Genomic DNA, 20688 nt, shown 5'->3' on the forward strand with positions numbered 1-20688 from the left:
TAGTTATTTATCCAAAAGTAGGTGGGTTTTCTGCAATCAGAGCGGTGCATGTACATATTTTTTTCTGTTGGACAAGTAAGATGGATATGAATGGGCGGGGGGTCCGGACCCCCTGGATCCCCCCCCCGCCCCGTTATATATTTTTTGACAAAACGTATGTAGTCGTAGGGCGGCATAATCAGTTTTGCACGCGGGCGAACAAACAGCTAGCGGCGGGCCTGATCATGACTGCGCAATTAATACTTATATATATTATTAAATAAATAATTATGAAATATATCATGTCTGATGTCTGGATACGTCCCTATGGTAAAGAGAATCACTGCTTTTTGTAATTGAGAGCAATGTTTGTTGTGGAAGTTTATAATATGACTCGGACAGGTTGTTTTAATTGTGCTTAGGTGTTAATGAAAACTGATGTTTTTAACTGACCTATAGATTCATTGACTTCTAGTTGACGGAAAGTTTTCTGATCTTATAGCGCGTTAGCCGAACGACGTACAAGATAGACTAGCAAAACGTGCAAGATGTTACGGCAAAGCTACCGGTCGGAATATTAACCAGGTAAGAAATTGATTTTAGCAAATGGAGTACGAACCTATTGACAATCTTTCGAGGTTGTCTGTATTAAAAAGTATGCTTATCGATTGCGGTACCCCAAAAAGCACAAAACATGTTCATGAAGGTAATTGAACATTTGTACTGATAATAATGATAACCTAATCATGACGATCCGCTTACATAATAAGATAGGCAATTATAATTCATTTATATGTATATAAATGCTTGCCCTGCTCATCCTCGGCAGTCGGAATTAAGAGATGCGCTTATTCTGACGCATGAGAATAATAAAATATACTACGAGAGATTAATATAAACTTTACAATATAAATTGAGCAACGTACTATCAATTAGTACCTAGTTGTAGCGATGAAGTGGTGGACGTGTGTGGTGTTCATGTGCGCGGCCGTGCTGGCTGACGACGAGTGGCGCGAGGTGAGGACTGCGCAAGGGCCGGTGCGCGGGCGCAAGCACCCCACTGAAGACATATACACCTTCTTCAACATACCCTACGCCACCGCACCCACGGGCCAGGACAAGTTCAAAGTAAGTTTTTTTGTATGTCAATCAGTGTAGATCAATCAAAATAAGCGACATAAGTCATTAAAGATATGACCTAAATTAAATGTAAGTGCTTAAATATTTTTTCAGGCACCCCTTCCAGCACCTGTGTGGCTAGAACCATTTGACGCTGTTGACGAGAAAGTTATATGTCCGCAGGCTGAGTTTCCTGTGGAATTCATGCCTAAATCTTTAGTTACAAAAGAAAATTGTCTCATTGCTAATGTATTTGTGCCAAATACGAAGGAAAAAAACCTTTCGGTGGTAGTCTATGTCCATGGTGGGGCTTTTATAATTGGCTATGGCGAAAGTATTAAGGCGACGCAGCTGATGAAGACAAAGGATTTCATTCTGGTTACATTCAACTATCGTCTCGGCATCCATGGGTTCCTGTGTCTTGGCACTGAGGACGCACCAGGCAATGCTGGCATGAAGGACCAGGTGGCGCTGCTGCGCTGGGTGCAGAAGAACATCGCCAGCTTCGGCGGTAACCCTGATGATGTTACTATTGTAGGTAGCAGTGCTGGGTCTGCTTCAGTAGATCTGCTAATGCTCTCAAAATTAGCCGAAGGGTTATTTCACCGAGTTATACCCGAAAGTGGTGGAAACCTGGCCGCATTTACTGTTCAGCGAGATCCTGTGGAAATTGCTAAGACATGAGTCTCTGAGAGCCAAAAAGTTAAACTTCGATAACGTAGATGACATTTATGCATTAGAAAAGTTCTACAAGACAGCTCCGATGGAACTGTTAACATCAGATCATTTCTTCGATAGAACTGATGCTACATTCGTATTTGGGCCATGTGTGGAACGCGATACAGGAGATGGAGCATTTCTGACAGAATCTCCTCTAACTATATTTAAGAGTGGTAACTACAGGAAATTACCTGTGTTATATGGATTCGCTGAAATGGAAGGTCTGGTTCGCGTTATGATATATGACGATTGGAAGCACAAGATGAACGAAAAGTTTTCTGATTTCTTGCCAGCCGACTTGAAGTTTGATTCTGATGAACAAAGAGAAGAAGTGGCTAACACGATACAGAAGTTTTATTTTGGGGACAAGCCAGTCGGCGATGACAATATTTTGAGATACATCGATTTTTTTACTGATACAATATTTGCTTATCCCATGCTTTGGGCTGTGAAGCTGCATGCAGAGGCGGGTAATAATCAAGTATATTTGTATGAATATTCCTTTGTAGACGAGGATGTACCCTTGGTGCCTCATACTAATATACGAGGAGCTAATCATTGCGCTCAGTCTATGGCTGTGTATGATATGCAGAATTTCACACATCATGGTGAGTCCCAGGTATCGCCGGAGTTTAAGAAAATGAAAAAAGTTGTTCGTGAGATTTGGCATAATTTCATTAAAACTGGGTGAGTATGCATATTTATGTTACGGCTGAAGCCCAAAGTGCGGCTACACCTAGGTTTATTCGGCGGCAGTTAGATGTAACCAGCCCCGTGCGGCTAAACTCAGTGGCATTCTCTTATCTTTGGTTCTTTGGTATAGCCTACATTACAGTAGTTACAGCTAGATGCACCCGCACAATCGTTTTTAAACCCACACACGTGCCTTACGTTACGCGCAACTGCACTTCGGGCTTTAGCCGTAATATGTACACAGTATATGTTGTAGGACATATACCTACCTATACACAGATTCTTTAAACTGTGTTAATTTCAATCTTTCTTTCAGTACCCCGGTCCCCTCGGGCTCGTGGCTGCCGGAGTGGCCGGCGGCGGGCGCGGACCGGACGCCGCACATGTCGCTGGGCGAGCGGCTGGAGCTGCGCGGCGCGCTGCTGGCGGAGCGCACGCGCTTCTGGGATGACATCTACCAGAGATACTACCGGGACGCGGTGCCGCCGCCGAAACCCCCGCCCAGACCACGCAACGAGTTGTAACACCATTTGTTTGAACCTGGGTTTCTATAGAAAATTTCATCCCAAATTAGGAGTGTGCAACTAGTTGTAGTAGAAAGATGCAACTTTTCGACAAGCTTTCGTCAGGCCTTGCAAAACCTGCCTATGAAATCAAAAATAAATAAACATAGTGCTCACTTTTTTTTCTATTTACTTAAATTGTCTCCGATTGTTATTTATTTATTTACCTCCCTAAACTTCATCTCAGTGTAAGAAAAGAAACGTGATGTAATTGAGCCTGCTTCTGAATATTGTATAGAGTTACAGTCGTCTCATGTGATTTGAATTCCTTATGACATTTATTGACTTATGACTTTACATATATTATTAAAGCTGTTAAACTTTTGTCTGAAATTGTAATTATAGGCTAATCAACCGCAAATCTACTAAGTACTTTTATATACTTCATTTTTACTGTTTAATTTTGTCAGTGTAATCAGTTTTCATACTTTCTTTTTCTTTTCTTTTGTTAACTTGTGGATAATGGTATGGGTTGCATGATTGTTAACTTAGTTTTAATATAATTTATCCGATAAGTTTTATTATGTAACTGTTTTTATCCCTAAATAAATAAATAAATTTATTTTGCTTCCGCCACGGTTAGACCCGTGCTGTGTGACCTGGGAACTGCTCGGCACATAAGAATAAAAAGTCGCCATCTGACTGAATCGATAAATGGCCAATCTAACTCTGAAGTTTTTATTCAAATCGTACCAGTAGTTAGAGCATACAAAAAAATCTTGGGCTTTATTATAAGGGTAATGTTGAGTGGTCCCACTCGCTTCAACCGCGTCCACGAGAAGTGGGGGCAACTATGAAGTCGTGGTACAACGGCTCGCCGTGTATGAGGGTCCAGAGGTCAAACCTTGCTTATGCGCACCGGCCGCGCGCACGCGTTCTTTAATTCTTATTAAGTTAATTGTGTTGTCTAAGGTCATTATAGGTATTTACATGTTATTAAATACAGTCCACTATTATCGTCGCACTTCTCGTGGAAGAGGTTGAAGCGAGTGGGACGACTCAACACACTCCCCCCGTTGAAGTGTCTTCAACAGTGCTTCTCCTGGTAGAGACGGCATTGCACGAGTCGCCGACACCAGGAATAGATTGTATATGCCTTGGGATTTGTGTAAAGTCCCAAGGACCTATTGTAATCTGTTTCATCAAAAAAACCTGTGTAGCTTATGGTTTATGGAAGACTATGCACGTCACAAAAATAAGAAGACTGAAAAAAGTCATTGGTTCTTAATTTCCCATCAACAGACTTTTACAAATAAGCAGTATGCTGTGTCATCGTGTGTCTGCAAAGTTATTCAATGTGTTTTGGACTATTACAATTTCAATTTAATATTATTAAACACTACCTCTGCATCTTTTGCTGTCTAGTCGTCAAGCTAGTTCCTGCTTTTCTCTTGCCATGTGTCCTGCCCACCTACACTTTAATTCTTTGTAGGTTATGTATGTGATACTGTATAACCTCGAACAACGGTAATCTTAAGATTTGAGTATAGGTAAGTCTTAGGATTTACCGACATGAGTTGGTAACTGTGAGTATTTCAAAAATAAACCGGCCAAGTGCGAGTCGGACTCGCGCACCGAGGGTTCCGTACAAATCCTGTATAGATAAAAAGTGAGTCTCGCGCTAACCGTTCAGTTTAGAACAATCATAGTTATGATTATTTTGTGAGACCAAAATAGTTAATATTTTTTATTTTATAATATAACTAAAATAGTAGGCCAGTACCTTGTAAAAGTTATTTTATTAAAGTTATTTATATACAACATTTTGTATTCATCATTCAGAAATCTGATTGAAAATAGCTAATTAAGGTCATTGGGCATATCTGACCCATTTTGTAAAAACTGGAGAATGGTATGACGTTTCTTTGAATATAAATATTTTATCAAAATTCCATGGAGACGAATGTCCAGGATCGTTTGAAAAATATAAAAGACAAGCAGTTTCAGAGGATTGTACAGGTTGCAATGCTAGTTTTTATTGTTAAAGACTTTTCATAAAGAAGGAGGATGTCAATTCGGATGACCAGGATCTGATGAGAACTGACCAGGATCTGGAAACCCTGAGAAATCGAGGGCAACTCTTGAATATTGTAGGCACGCATCGAGTCAAAACCAGACATGTGAGTGTATTTTTGAGGGTACTGGTAAACAGTGAAGGTTTTTAGCTGATTTGATAATGGAGACTACAGAGAGTCGAGGGAACTCCTGAACGGTATGTTGCAACTACCACGTGTTTGGGCTTATTTTATTCGTATTGGCGAAGACTTTCTACATAGATAAGTTTGACTGCCATTGTGGGATCGATAGCAAAGATCAGATATAGTTATGGGAACTCCTTTACAATTTATAACGTAACCTTGTGTTGGAGCTTATTTTATTTTAGGTGATGAGAATTCAGTACTGATGGGATCTTTTATTTTTGAGGGATTAATCACCTAACGAGCCCCAGTTTCAGGTTTTTTTCGAAACTGCCTGACGACTTGTAACTGTCGAATTGTAACAACGACTGCTAGAGTGTAGGATTCGGGGCTGCTGGCTTTACGTTTCTAGAGCCTTGACAAAAGTGTAATTCTGTCCTTTTCTTTGTTTTATAAAGTCGGCTTTATTTTATTTTGTAGCATTTTACAAACAAAGCAACAAGAAAACAAAGAAATTAAAAAGATGTTAGGTGCATCGGTCTAGAAGTCGGTGTCTAGAGAATGCATCTATATTTATTTAACCACCGAGATCTAGACCGAGGCATATAGACAGTTTTCTTGTTGTTTTTAGAAGTTGTTTTTTTTTTTTGTAAAAAGTTTTTATTTTAAACTTTTGTGAAAAGTTCTCGTCAATACGAATAATATAAGCCCAAACACGACGTTACTAAAACATACCGTTGAGGAGTTCTCTCGACTTTCTCACGTCTCCATCATCAGGTAAGCTCTAAACCTTCACTGTTTGATAGTATCACCAGACAAACATCTGAGAATCAAGTTTTAATCCTATGCATGCCTACAATTTCTGATAGTTGCCCTCGATTTCTCGGGATTTCCATCATCAGATCCTGACCTGATGACAATGGAAATAAACGGCGAGTATACTCTTTTACTAAAAAGAAATGTTTTCTCAAATCCGTCAAACTTGGTCGTTTAAATTCCCCATTGAAATGAGGAAAATATGTATTTGATTTGATTTGATAATACTTTAATATTTTATGTAACTTCAAATTTATCATTTTCGCAATTTTTCCCTTTTCTTTACTATATAACGGTGCTTCTTGCCGAATTTCAAGATTCTGAGTTCACTTGTAGGTTTTGATTCCCTAGCGTGTGACGGAAATTCGTCTAAGGTGTCGGTATAACTACTGTATCTTTTGATCGCGTTAACTTAGAAGTTTGATTTTTTCACTGCCTAAAGGGACAATAGACCTAGGTATTTTGTATAAATTTCAATTTGATACCTTTATTCGTTTGTGAGAAATAAGGTAGTGTTAGACTAATATTATCCTGTGTTGTTCTGTATGTTATATTCTCTTTTCATACATTAAGGAACTATACTATATTTACCGAAGTATACTAAATCATTTTAGTTTTATACGGACAACACTACCTCTACTGTGAGGACAACACTAAAAAGAGATTTTGACAGTTAGAGCGCGCGCTTCCCATGCGCTTCCTTCGTGGACGGATAAACTATGTTTTCTTACGATTGATATTAAATTGTGCTTTAAAAGTGAATACAAGAAGTTATTGTGATACGAATTGACGTTTTATTTCTGATTAAGGCTAGGAGATCATACCCTAGCTTATATCAGAAGCGGGAAGAACAGAAAACGCCTAATTACCAATGGGGCGCGAATGCTCCGAATACAATAAAATTAATGATCACGCCACACTATGCGAAACACTTAAACGAAGACGAGATGACCACAGCACTGATTGCTCAACCGCAATAATGTATCAAGGACTTATCTACTCAAGGAAAACAAAGCGACATGGTCAACAACTTGTGGAGCCTATAATGACGACGACCAGACAAGATTCTTGTGTGTAGATTACTGCTTGACACACACTACGCCTGATGGCGATTAGACACCTTCTCCGCCGCGATGCAACAGGTACCCGAGACATTGGACAATCAGGTATAAGCATTAATATTTTTTTTTCTCATTCCAATTAATCCATGGAATAGAAAACAATCATTTAATTGCCCAAACATGTGTATACATGCATACACACGCAGGTGCATGCATGTAGGATAATACAATTATTAAAGGTATGTGCTTAAAACATGTTTGCCACTTGTCATGGCATACAAATATAAAACCAGAAACATTTAGCTCTATATACTAAAAACTATTTGAGCTGACATTTCAGAGCTTCGGTACTGAGTTTCCTCTAGGTTATAGATATTTTGTTGTACATAATGGGTGCCATTCAAAATATAATTTAGCACATAAGTGCAGTTTTACATGGATGTGAACAGAGTTTGCTATTGATCCATTTGATGCATACATTTTTAAGGTGAGTAAATGTACAACAATATATTTCATTAGACATCCATAAACCAGCTGGGAACATGACAGATACTCTGAGGTAAACATTTATATCCTGAGTAATTATGTATGGTGTTATTTTTGCTACACATTGAATACATAAAATATTCATGAGAAAAGAGTAAATAAAGCAAGTAAAGCTAATTGCATAGTTCATGGGGATGATGGCCAAACGATTTGGTGTTAATGCATTATTTACATACATTACTGAAATAGACAAAGAAAGTACCTATAAAAATAAGTAAATAGGATATAACAATAGGATATTCATGATATAAAGCCAATATTACAATAATTAAAATTGAAATAATCATAATCACTTACAAATAGAGGTAGAAAATAAAGTGGTTAATTGACAACCAACAAAAACCGTGCGACACAGCTCTTGACTATTCTATGTACATCCAAAGCGGTGATAACAGGTATTAATAATGGATAATCAAATACTTTAAAGTACTATAAACACTAAACTGGTTTTTATTAATAAAGTAACTATGAAACTAAATGCTTCAAGCCAGTATGTTTCAGACAGTAAGTATGTTTTACCAATATCTTGGTACTGCCAATAGCATACATCATTGTTAAGTAAAACTTCATTCCAAGCAAATATCATTGCTTGTTATTATTTTAAAGAGTATCTAAAGTGAAAATTATAAAAATGGTAATCTTTTTAAATGATCTTTTCCATATTATTAACTGTAAATTGCCTCACCTAGAAAAAGTTAAACTGCTTATTCTATCTGAATGTTGGATGATATTACAGCTAACAGGTACATTATAGGACTGTAACACATTAAGGATAGTTTAATCACAGTAAAGATGCAGCAATTGTAGTAAATATTATTTACTTAAAGGATTTTACAGACTGAAGCATAATAAATAAATATAAATCAGTAGTGTCAATTAATCAGAAGAAAATATAACTCAGTAGTGTCAGTAATCTGAGTAGCCAGATCAGATATGTTCTTTTTGAAAGATTTCATTTTAATTTGGAATCCACCACTTGATGCTGAGACCAGTTTTCTCAACCATTAAAAATAACCCGAAGTGTTTAAAGATATGTATACTAGAATCAAATAAATACAAAATAAAGAAATTTCGGCTTTGAAATCTGAATCGAAAGCAGTCTATATATTATTAACTTAATAAATGAATATGGCAATTGGGTCAATAAGAGATAGGTTTGAGTTGGAACAAAACAACATTAGTTATACATAAAATTGTCTGATACTACACAGGAGCTATACCATCAGAATACATTATACCATACTGAAAAAGAAGTATGTGAGACAGTTAAAGAATAAAAGACTAGGCAATTAATAAGTAATTTGTCCTAGCCCATTAAAAAGTTGAATGCATACCAGGGCACTCAGTAAAACATATAGATTATTATAAATAAACTGAACCTGAACTTTTATGGATGGTAACGATACGAGTTAACATTTCTCTCTATACTCTCTTTATGACAGGAAATCTTGTAATTTCCTGGGAGGTTAGACATTTTATTCTGAGACTAAATTTCAGCACATATTGTATGTTAGACCTTCTCTCACAGAAAATTACATGTACAGTTTATGATGATTTTCTTGATTGATGTTGTGAGTCTATTCTGACCACTTATAAAATAGGAACCAAGATTGTGGAGGATCAGAGGAGTGAATTCAGTGGGGTGTCAACAACATCTTTAACAAGTCAGTAAGTACAACCACAAGTGTTTTACAGTCAACAACTAAGAAAGAGCATTGCTTAGTATCTATTAGTTTTGAACCATTAATTGAAAAAAAAAACTGACTGATAAAGAACAATTTATATGGTGATTGGAACTTATATTTAAAGATGATGACATCTGGTTATGTTTATATTCATATATATTTATTTGCATTCCATAATGTTACAATAGATGTTGAAGAGGCTTAAAACTAAGTAGGTACCATTATAGGCCCTGTTAGGGCACAGCTAAAGAAGGCAATACTTTAAGGCACCATAAATAAAGAACCATGAGTTAAACTAGGCTCAGGGGTACTTTGTTGTCACTTTGTTTGTATTAAAATTGTTTCTACGGCACCACCTTCAATTCTGCTTTCGTATCCCTCATCAGGGATATAGTTCCGAAGGAGCAGAAAGCTTTTCCACTCACGCTTTACAACTTGTAGAGTTATAATTTGATTAAATGGTATTAACTAAAAAGAAAAGCTTAAATTGAGAAGTGTAGTGATTTTAATGAATTGTTGATTAATAAAACAATACCAGACGAAGAAAATTGAATGAATAAATTAAAGATTTGTACAATTTTTACCTTGATTAACTGTTATTAATTCTTACGAGCCTCTGTATTGAGATGTGAAATGAATTGAAAGATTCATACTAATTCAGTTTGGTTGTATTGTTGAATTATTGAAATAAGACTACATAAATAAACTTTTGATAAGTTCATAGGTTGGAAGGTATGCACTATGTACTGTTTTAGCTGGTTCTATTGTTTGTTGCTGAAAACAAACGACTCGAGGAAGAAAATGGATATTATGTATTTATATATTTTAACTACTACAATAAGGGATTAACAGAAACAATTGTAATGTTGTAACAATCGTATGGTCTGATTGAGTTTGATTGTGTTGTTAAATAATAATAATAGAAGACATGTATTGATTTAGTTCAACCATAGGCATTGCTCTAATACAAATAAGAGATGGACAGAGAAAAATGTAATTACTTGTACATTTCTCATTTTATTATGTTGTTAATTATTAAAAACTAGCGACTGGAATGCTAATAAAGAATTGAGTATTGAATAGACAAGATATATTGTACTAGTTTTGAGATAACGAATATAAATAAGAGATGGGCAGAGAAACTGACTAAAGAATTTGTATTAGCTACTTTGATCATATTGATGATTAATGGATACTAAACGAGATAAAATATGTATACATATATATTGTAGTCAGAGATAGAAGATGTAATAAATTGAGAGATTTGTATATTGTCCAGTTTGAGGATATTGACAATTACGAGTCATTTATGATTCTGAATTTAATACACGAAGGAATTGTGTAAGGACGGTTTTGTGTAAGGAGCCGCTTGTGATAATATTATTAATCAATATTTATAGAGATCTTCATTGACACATACCTACTTAAAAAGCTGTGTATATTTATCATAGCTCTCAATTCTTCGAAACTAAGTCCTTAAAAAATAAATTGTATATATTGTGCCAATAAAGTGTAATTGTGAAGTATATAAAATAAGACAGGATATTAAGCAATTGTATATTGTATTGAAGATCAATACAAGTGTAGTGACGCAGTTTATGAATCTAAGGCTGGATATTAAGAAATTGTATATTGTATTGTTAATGTACAGTAGTCCAGGTACTGGATAGAAAGAAGTTGTTTACTGTAATGAGAATTATATAAGCAGAAGCAATGTGTAAATACTGATTTGCACTTTGAATTATGATAGTGATAAATTTTAATGTGTTAATAAGGAACATAAGTTCAGAGACTTTGTATAATAGAAGTTTTCTATTGAAATGAGAAATGATATAAGTATTTTGATGCCAATATGGTGATGTTGACTTGTACTGCTTGAATTTGAATGAGGTACACAAATCCAGAGACTGGATACATAGGATTCTTTATTTAATGATTGATGATATAAGTATGTTGTCGTCGATATGTTCATATTGACTTGTAATATTGAAATTTGAATGTATTGATAAAGTATGTGTAAGATAAGAACCGAGACTGGATATAAGGAATTGTTTATTTGATGGGGAACTATATAAATGAATTCATGTCAATATGTTGATTTTGACTTGTATTGCTTGAATTTGAATGTATTGGTAAGGTACCTACACAAGTCCGGAGACTGGATATAGAGAATTGTTTATTTAATGGGGAATGATAAAAGTATATTGATGTCAAAATGTTGATGTTGACTTGTAATCGTTGAATTTGAATGTATTTATAAAGAAATAAATCCAAAGACTGGATATAAAACAAGTCGATTATTGAAATAGGAAATTATATAAGTATATAGATATCAATATGTTGATGTTGGCTTGAAATGGTTGAATTGGAATGTATTTATAAAGAATATAAATCCAGAGACTGGATATAAAACAAGTCGATTATTTAAATAGGAAAATATATAAGTATATAGATGCCAATATGTTGATGTTGACTTGTCATGGTTAAATTTGAATGTATTGATAAGGTACATAAGTCGAGAGACTTGATAGAAGGATCTTGATGTCAATTTGTTAACATGACTAGAAGGCGTAGATAGCTCCAAATAGGAGTGAATTCCTCGTTGCAGTCACAGTGATAGTAAGATTAACTTACTCTGTTAAACTTGAATGTTTAGATAAAGTATACAAGTCCAAATACTAGACGTGAAGTTGTTTACCGTAGTAAGAATTTGTACAAGTATATGGTTGCCAATTTGTTAAAATGGCAATGTACACAAGTCACAGTTTGGATTCAAAATGAAATGAAATGAAAATATTCGCAGAAATTGTTTATCGTAGTGAGAGTTTATGCAATTATATTGTTGACGATTTGTTAGCATGGCTGGAAGGCGTGGATGGCTCCAGTTGGAGTGAAGGCCACGATGCAGTCATAGTTAGAGATGGCTGGAAGGCGTGGATGGCTCCAGTTGGAGTGAAGGCCACGATGCAGTCATAGTTAGAGATGGCTGGAAGGCGTGGATGGCTCCAGTTGGAGTGAAGGCCACGATGCAGTCCTAGTTAAAGATACGACTCTGGAAGGTTGGCACGATCGTGAAGCCTTGTTGGTGGACATCCTCTTGGCTTTGCGGTGAGGGGTCAAATGCAGATGTCGTGAGTTGAGATTGGCTGGAAGGTGTGGATGGCTCCAGTTGGAGTGAAGGCCACGATGCAGTCCGTCCTAGTTAAAGATACGACTCTGGAAGGTTGGCACGATCGTGAAGCCTTGTTGGTGGACATCCTCTTGGCTTTGCGGTGAGGGGTCAAATGCAGATGTCGTGAGTTGAGATTGGCTGGAAGGCGTGGATGGCTCCAGTTGGAGTGAAGGCCACGATGCAGTCCGTCCTAGTTAAAGATACGACTCTGGAAGGTTGGCACGATCGTGAAGCCTTGTTGGTGGACATCCTCTTGGCTTTGCGGTGAGGGGTCAAATGCAGATGTCGTGAGTTGAGATTGGCTGGAAGGCGTGGATGGCTCCAGTTGGAGTGAAGGCCACGATGCAGTCCGTCCTAGTTAAAGATACGACTCTGGAAGGTTGGCACGATCGTGAAGCCTTGTTGGTGGACATCCTCTTGGCTTTGCGGTGAGGGGTCAAATGCAGATGTCGTGAGTTGAGATTGGCTGGAAGGCGTGGATGGCTCCAGTTGGAGTGAAGGCCACGATGCAGTCCGTCCTAGTTAAAGATACGACTCTGGAAGGTTGGCACGATCGTGAAGCCTTGTTGGTGGACATCCTCTTGGCTTTGCGGTGAGGGGTCAAATGCAGATGTCGTGAGTTGAGATTGGCTGGAAGGCGTGGATGGCTCCAGTTGGAGTGAAGGCCACGATGCAGTCCGTCCTAGTTTAAGATACGACTCTGGAAGGTTGGCACGATCGTGAAGCCTTGTTGGTGGACATCCTCTTGGCTTTGCGGTGAGGGGTCAAATGCAGATGTCGTGAGTTGAGATTGGCTGGAAGGCGTGGATGGCTCCAGTTGGAGTGAAGGCCACGATGCAGTCCGTCCTAGTTAAAGATACGACTCTGGAAGGTTGGCACGATCGTGAAGCCTTGTTGGTGGACATCCTCTTGGCTTTGCGGTGAGGGGTCAGATGCAGATGTCGTGAGTTGAGATTGGCTGGAAGGCGTGGATGGCTCCAGTTGGAGTGAAGGCCACGATGCAGTCCGTCCTAGTTAAAGATACGACTCTGGAAGGTTGGCACGATCGTGAAGCCTTGTTGGTGGACATCCTCTTGGCTTTGCGGTGAGGGGTCAAATGCAGATGTCGTGAGTTGAGATTGGCTGGAAGGCGTGGATGGCTCCAGTTGGAGTGAAGGCCACGATGCAGTCCGTCCTAGTTAAAGATACGACTCTGGAAGGTTGGCACGATCGTGAAGCCTTGTTGGTGGACATCCTCTTGGCTTTGCGGTGAGGGGTCAAATGCAGATGTCGTGAGTTGAGATTGGCTGGAAGGCGTGGATGGCTCCAGTTTGAGTGAAGGCCACGATGCAGTCCGTCCTAGTTAAAGATACGACTCTGGAAGGTTGGCACGATCGTGAAGCCTTGTTGGTGGACATCCTCTTGGCTTTGCGGTGAGGGGTCAAATGCAGATGTCGTGAGTTTAGATTGGCTGGAAGGCGTGGATGGCTCCAGTAAGAGTGAAGGCCTCGAGGCAGTCCTAGGAACGCAGCTCTGTAAAGGTGGCACAGTCATGACTTCTTGCTGGCGAATAACCTCTTGACTTTGACCTTTAACTTTGTACCAAAATATAAACCAATTTGTAAATGTGAACACCATGTAGCATTTTAATTGTCACTTTACTCTCATTTGTCTTTGCGATTCTACATGATCTTCGCATGCTTTTACTGTATGTATCAATACATACAAATTGTAATACTATATTATTTTTAAAAAGAGTAACCATGGAGTTTCTTGCCCGTTCTTCTCCATAGGAAGCTACTTTTGGAATGGGCAACTAGAATCAAACTTAGTTATAATTTTGACGTCCATAAGTGCTTGTAAAGGCCTAAATGAAATAAATGATTTGACTTTGACTTTGAGAAGTTTGAGGACAAACTTAGTGGTCAGAATGGCCGAATGTTAGACTAATATTATCCTGTGTTGTTCTGTATGTTATATTCTCTTTTCATACATTAAGGAACTATACTATATTTACCGAAGTATACTAAATCATTTTAGTTTTATACGGACAACACTACCTCTACTGTGAGGACAACACTAAAAAGAGATTTTGACAGTTAGAGCGCGCGCTTCCCATGCGCTTCCTTCGTGGACGGATAAACTATGTTTTCTTACGATTGATATTAAATTGTGCTTTAAAAGTGAATACAAGAAGTTATTGTGATACGAATTGACGTTTTATTTCTGATTAAGGCTAGGAGATCATACCCTAGCTTATAGTAGTAAGTTTCATTTTATTAAAATATTTTTTTTACATTATATAACTAAAAAAATGAGATTTTCGTAATTTTTCCTATATTTGCATTATATGACAATGCTTCATGCCAAATTTCAAGAGTCTGAGTTTACGGGAAGTATCCTGTAGGTTTTGATTCCTTTGCGAGTGTCGAAAATTTGTTGAAAATATCGACATAATCGGCTGTATCTTTTGATTGGCTTGGCTTAGAAGTTTGATATTTTCACAGCTTAAAGGGACAATAGACCTGAGTATTTCATGTGAATTTCAGCTTGATACGTCCACGTGTTCTTGAGATAAAGGGTCTTGACAGACAGACAGACAGACAGACAGACAGACAGACAGACGGACAACAAAGTGATCCTATAAGGGTTCCGTTTTTTCCTTTTGAGGTACGGAACCCTAAAAAACAACGATTTTTTCGAGCTTTCAATATTCGAGTTCTGTATATGCCAGGTTTTACCGCTGTCCGCTGGTAGACGTTGATTTTAGGAATAAAAAAAGAGTAATTCTTAATTATTTAATTTAATGAACTATTAGACAAAACAGGTACATAATATTATAAAGATATCATATTATGATAATAATATGTACATACTAAAACCAACTTATTTAAATTATTTTTATCTAATTTTTATCATATCTATCTAACAAGTACGAGTCGTTGCGCTGAGCACGTTATGACATGTTTTGTTTGTAATATTTACCAGTCCACATTAGTAAAACCTAGCATGTATTGAATTGAAATGGAAGAAGTCCGAATAAATCGTATCTTTATAATAAACTCTTACATTTATCAACTCATGTAGGTAAATCTTAGGTTTTACTGGAAAAACTTAGGATTTACCTTATAGTTCGGGATTTTACAGTAACATATGCAATCTTGAATTTAGTTTGACTTTTAATAACCAGAAGATGGGAAGACGACTTCAGATGAATAGCGGGCCCTACATGGAGTCGAACTGCTAAGAAAAGAACGGAATGGAAAACTCTAGAGGAGGCCTTTGTCGTAAGACAAGTTGAATAATCGTAGATTAGTAGTTAGGTAGATTGCAAACAGTTCTGTATTTGATTTCAACAGTAAAGGCTTTTATTATTATTAAACACTAGCTGTTTCCCGCGGTTTCACCCGCTTGGACTATAAATACCTACCTATGTTCAAACAGAAACGTCCTGAATCAGTTGCCATAACGACTCTGATCTTACCTTAAACTGTCTGTCACATAATAAATAAATATGTGTAGCATTGAGTAAACATAAACTTATCATGCTTCCATAATCACATAGGTATAAATGTGTAGATAATAAGATAAGTACCTACTGACGCTTTTGATTGATATATAAACGCTTGCCCTACTCATCCTCGGCAGTATAAATTAGAAGATATACTCATTCTGACGTAACCGCAGACTTTGACCGCAGAATTATAATAATAAATGCTAGAGATTTATGTAAAGTATAAATAAACACAAACAGAGAAACGGATATTAATTACGAGTTACTAAGTGGTGTAATGATGAAGTGGTGGACGTGTGTGGTGTTCATGTGCGCGGCCGTGCTGGCTGACGACGAATGGCGCGAGGTGAGGACTGCGCAAGGGCCGGTGCGCGGGCGCAAGCACCCCACTGAAGATATATACACCTTCTACAATATACCTTACGCCACCGCGCCCACGGGAAAAAATAAGTTCAAGGTACGTTCCTGATATCTGGAAGCCTAAGCGTCGATAAATGTGGGGAGACCCTGAGCCTATATATCCAATTTTTTCATAAAGCGAAAATAGTAAGGCTTGTTTTTTACTTACATACACATAATTATTAGTCATGTATTTCCTTTTTACCCGACTGCCAAAGAAGGAGGGTAATGTTTTTCGAGTGTATGTAAGTATGTAAGTATGTATGTATGTCTGTTCCTTTGTGACCTCCTGTAGCCTAAACGGCTTGATGGATTTTGAAGTATGAGGTATCGTTAGATTTGTCTTGATTACGGGAGTGTCATAGGATACATTTTATCCTAAAAGTCCCACGGGATATTTTTTCTAAATTTCCCTTTAAAAAAATATGTATGCGGTATCATTAGATTCATTTCAATCACGGGAGTAATTAATATAGGATACGTTTTTTCTCAAAATTCCCACGGGAACATGTTAATTCTGCGTCAACGCAAAGCAACTCATGCGTTAGCAAGCAAAAAGCGATTCTTTTGGCGATACAATCACGTCGTCTTGATCAAATGCATGAACGTCGTCTTGATCGTCTTGAACGTCGCATTGGCGGTAAATTTATGTTGCGGAGTAACATCACTCGTAATCTAAAGCCAAATGTCGTCGAAATAATTTAAAATGGTACTTACATATACATAGTCTTCTACATCTACAACATTTTCGTTAAATAAAAACAGCTAAAAAGTTATAAATAAAAGAATTATTATTAAAAAAACAAAATACCTGACTGCACACTAAAAAAAGAGTAAAACAAGCCCTACAATAATATTGATCAATACAACTTTACTGAATATAATTTATAAATATTGATGGAAAGCATCGCAGGCGGGGACCACCTTGACCGCCACCAACGAAAATTCTGCTAAATGGTGCACAACCGAAATGACTATAAATGAGCCTCTGTTGGTCCCCGCCTGCGATGCTTTCCATCAATATTTATAAATTATATTCAGTAAAGTTGTATTGATCAATATTATTGTGGGGCTTGTTTTACTCTTTTTTTAGTGTGCAGTCGGGTATTTTGTTTTTTTAATAATAATTCTTTTATTGAAGTATTACCTCTTATATTATTTAGGAGCTATTTAGTATATCTAGAAAATCATAAGCACTAGACGTGTAGTTTTCGTATGTGTTAACCAATTTATAGGTTTAGGGTGTGCTTTGTTATCTACTTTACATGGCTTCTAAAATAAAAACTCCAATTTTAATTTTTTGACGTTATGAGCCAAACGGTCTTGTCTTGATGTTTCTGTATTAATCTATCTGGTAAAATCTTAAATATTTTACGATTCCTTTTATGTTTTTTTCCAGGCTCCTCTCCCTCCACCAGTATGGTCGGAAACGTTTGACGCAGTTGACGAGTACGTGATATGTCCACAGGCTAAATCACCATGGGATATGTTGATGCCAAAGAATCGAGTGGTAAAAGAAAATTGTCTCATAGCCAATGTCTATGTACCAAACACGAAAGAGAAAAATCTTTCTGTCTTAGTGATTGTTCACGGAGGAGCATTTTTAATGGGTAGCGGTGAACAACTTAAAGGAACAAAATTTATGAACACAAAAGATTTTATTATAGTCACATTTAACTACCGACTTGGCATTCACGGCTTCCTATGTCTGGGCACTGAGGACGTGCCAGGCAATGCTGGCATGAAGGACCAGGTGGCGCTGCTGCGCTGGGTGCAGAAGAACATCGCCAGCTTCGGCGGTAACCCTGATGATGTTACTATTGACGGGTACAGCGCGGGTTCTGTCTCAGTAGATCTGTTAATGTTGTCTAAGTCAGCAGAAGGACTATTCCAAAGAGTCATACCTGAAAGTGGAGGAAACCTGGCAGCTCTTGCAATCCAGCGAGATCCTGTAGAGATTGCAAAAACGCATGCTAGGAAGTTGAACTTCACTAATGTAGATGATATCTACGCTTTAGAAGATTTCTATAGGAAAGCTCCATTGGAGCTATTATTAACCCCAGATGACTTATTTGATAGGACAGATTCCATATTCAAGTTTTCACCGTGTGTAGAACGTGACACAGGAGACGGAGCGTTCCTAACTGAATCACCTCTGACTATACTCAAGAGTGGCAACTACAGAAAAGTACCACTATTATATGGTTTCGCAAATATGGAAGGGTTGTTACGCATTGGTTTCTTTGATATCTGGAAGCATAAGATGAATGAAAAGTTTTCTGATTTCTTGCCACCTGACTTAAAGTTTGATTCTGACGAAGAAAGAGAAGAAGTGGCAAATAAAATAAAGAAGTTTTACTTTGGTGACAAGCCAGTCGACAATGACAATATTTTAAAATACGTTGATTTCTTCTCGGACGTCATCTTTGCTTATCCCATGCTTAGAGCTGTAAAGTTGCACGCGGAGGCTGGCAACAATCAAGTATATTTGTATGAATATAGTTTTGTGGATGAGGACATTCCCCTGGTACCTTACACTAATGTACGAGGAGCTGACCATTGTGCTCAGTCAATGGCTTTATTTGATGGAAAAAATTTGACTCAATCAGATGAGTCTCAAGCGACCCCGGAGTATCAGAATATGATGAAGATTATTCGCGAAATCTGGCATAATTTTCTTAAAACAGGGTTAGTAATTAAGAAACTATCAACTTGGTTTATTTTAGACTAAGGTTGTTTTAGACTAAGAATTTAATGGGAGTGTATTTTAGAGTTCCTAAGGGTCTATGGATTCTTTCTACTTCATGGCATAGGCCCTAGGTGCAAAACAAGGTTAGCGTTGAGGATAGCGACAATTTATAAGGTCATATTTCGCATCTAAATCTTGTCTGACTCTTAAATGTACCTCAAAATAAAGTTATTAAACGGGTCATAAATAATGACTACTTTGATAAATTTTCTTATACATTTCAGAACCCCTGTACCGGAGGGCTCTGTGCTGCCGGAGTGGCCGGCGGCGGGCGCGGACCGGGCGCCGCACATGTCGCTGGGCGAGCGGCTGGAGCTGCGCGGCGCGCTGCTGGCGGAGCGCACGCGCTTCTGGGATGACATCTACCAGAGATACTACCGGGACGCGGTGCCGCCGCCGAAACCCCCGCCCAGACCACACAACGAGTTGTAACGTAAATAACGTAGCGTGTAAATATCATTCTCAAATAAATAAAAAGATGTTACTTCACAGAAAAATATATTCAATCTAGCGAGTAGAATATGATTAGATAAAATAAAAATATTTATTTAAGTAAATGTTAACTTTGTATTTGTATGTTTTGAAGTCATTCACGCCTACGGAGACTGCCAAAACGGTAAAATTATGTTCAACACTTAGTTAATTGAATAAGATTTGCATTCTCAGGTGATAAAAAACTCCTTTTAAAACAGATATATCTACATATGTACTCCATTTCTTCTAATTAAAGTTCAGAAGCAATCAAATACTTGTTAAGTTTCAAGTTTAAGACGAATTTGCTCTTTACTGTTAAGTATTATGGCCAGTCAAGCTCAAAATAATAATCTGGAAGTCAAGAGGCAATTTAATAAATATATAGACTTTATCTGTAAATCAGCTATCAGTAATCAGGTAATCGGGTAATATTTTTATCATCATGTTTCGCAATAGTAAACATAAATTAAGTAATATACCTATTTTACAAGCTAGGTATTGATATATGATATTAAGATATGATAATTAGGTGCCATCAGGTAATTAATGTTCATGACTGGACGATTAAGTCTAATCTTGTCAGTCACTGTGACTAGGCATTTTCAATCTCTAAAATAATGTACTTGAAAGAATTATCGAAAAAGAATGATTTAAGTGTATGAAAATGTTGTAATAGTCAAGTAGGTACTACTCATACCTGTGAGGGATCCAGCCGACGGAGTGTAAACGGTACAGGGAGTACCTACCTATATAAAAAAATAGAAAATAGTATAACATAACTTAACAAGTAAATAAGGTTGGTGTGGAGGGCGACCCGGTTGGTAACGTGAAACGTTGATGACAAATTTGTGACGAATCTATGATGATGATGATAAACGCGCTCTCCTCAAGATCATGGTACTGCTCCGATAAAAAAATCTTTCGGTATTAGGTAGCCCATTTATCGAAGAAGGCTTTATAGCCTACATATGTATACAGGCTTTTTTTTTATCCATGTATGTAAGGTAGTTCTATTGATAGTTCGACACGCAGTTGAATTGTTAAGAATAAAGGATATAAATAGATTTGCTGTAGTTTTTTT

General features: G+C 37.4%; 1 protein-coding gene and 1 pseudogene across 2 annotated transcripts in view; both read left to right on the forward strand.

Annotated features, from left to right (window-relative positions):
- Positions 1–781: 781 nt before the first annotated feature.
- On the forward strand, positions 782–20671 carry LOC124642834 (annotated as a pseudogene).
- LOC124642846 (juvenile hormone esterase-like) overlaps positions 15894–20688 on the forward strand; it is a 33965-nt gene continuing 29170 nt past the window's right edge. Inside the window, exons 1-2 of one of the 2 annotated variants that reach the window (XM_047181571.1) lie at positions 15894–16442; positions 17784–19072. In XM_047181571.1, the coding sequence (XP_047037527.1) occupies positions 16263–16442; positions 17784–19072 (1469 nt within the window). In that variant the 5' untranslated portion in view covers positions 15894–16262. Of the gene's footprint in view, positions 16443–17523; positions 19073–20688 lie in introns of those variants that run through there. The other variant, XM_047181582.1, reaches the window with a different exon arrangement.

The sequence above is a fragment of the Helicoverpa zea genome, chromosome 2 (genome assembly GCF_022581195.2).
Source record: "Helicoverpa zea isolate HzStark_Cry1AcR chromosome 2, ilHelZeax1.1, whole genome shotgun sequence".
NCBI classification, from domain to species: domain Eukaryota; kingdom Metazoa; phylum Arthropoda; class Insecta; order Lepidoptera; family Noctuidae; genus Helicoverpa; species Helicoverpa zea.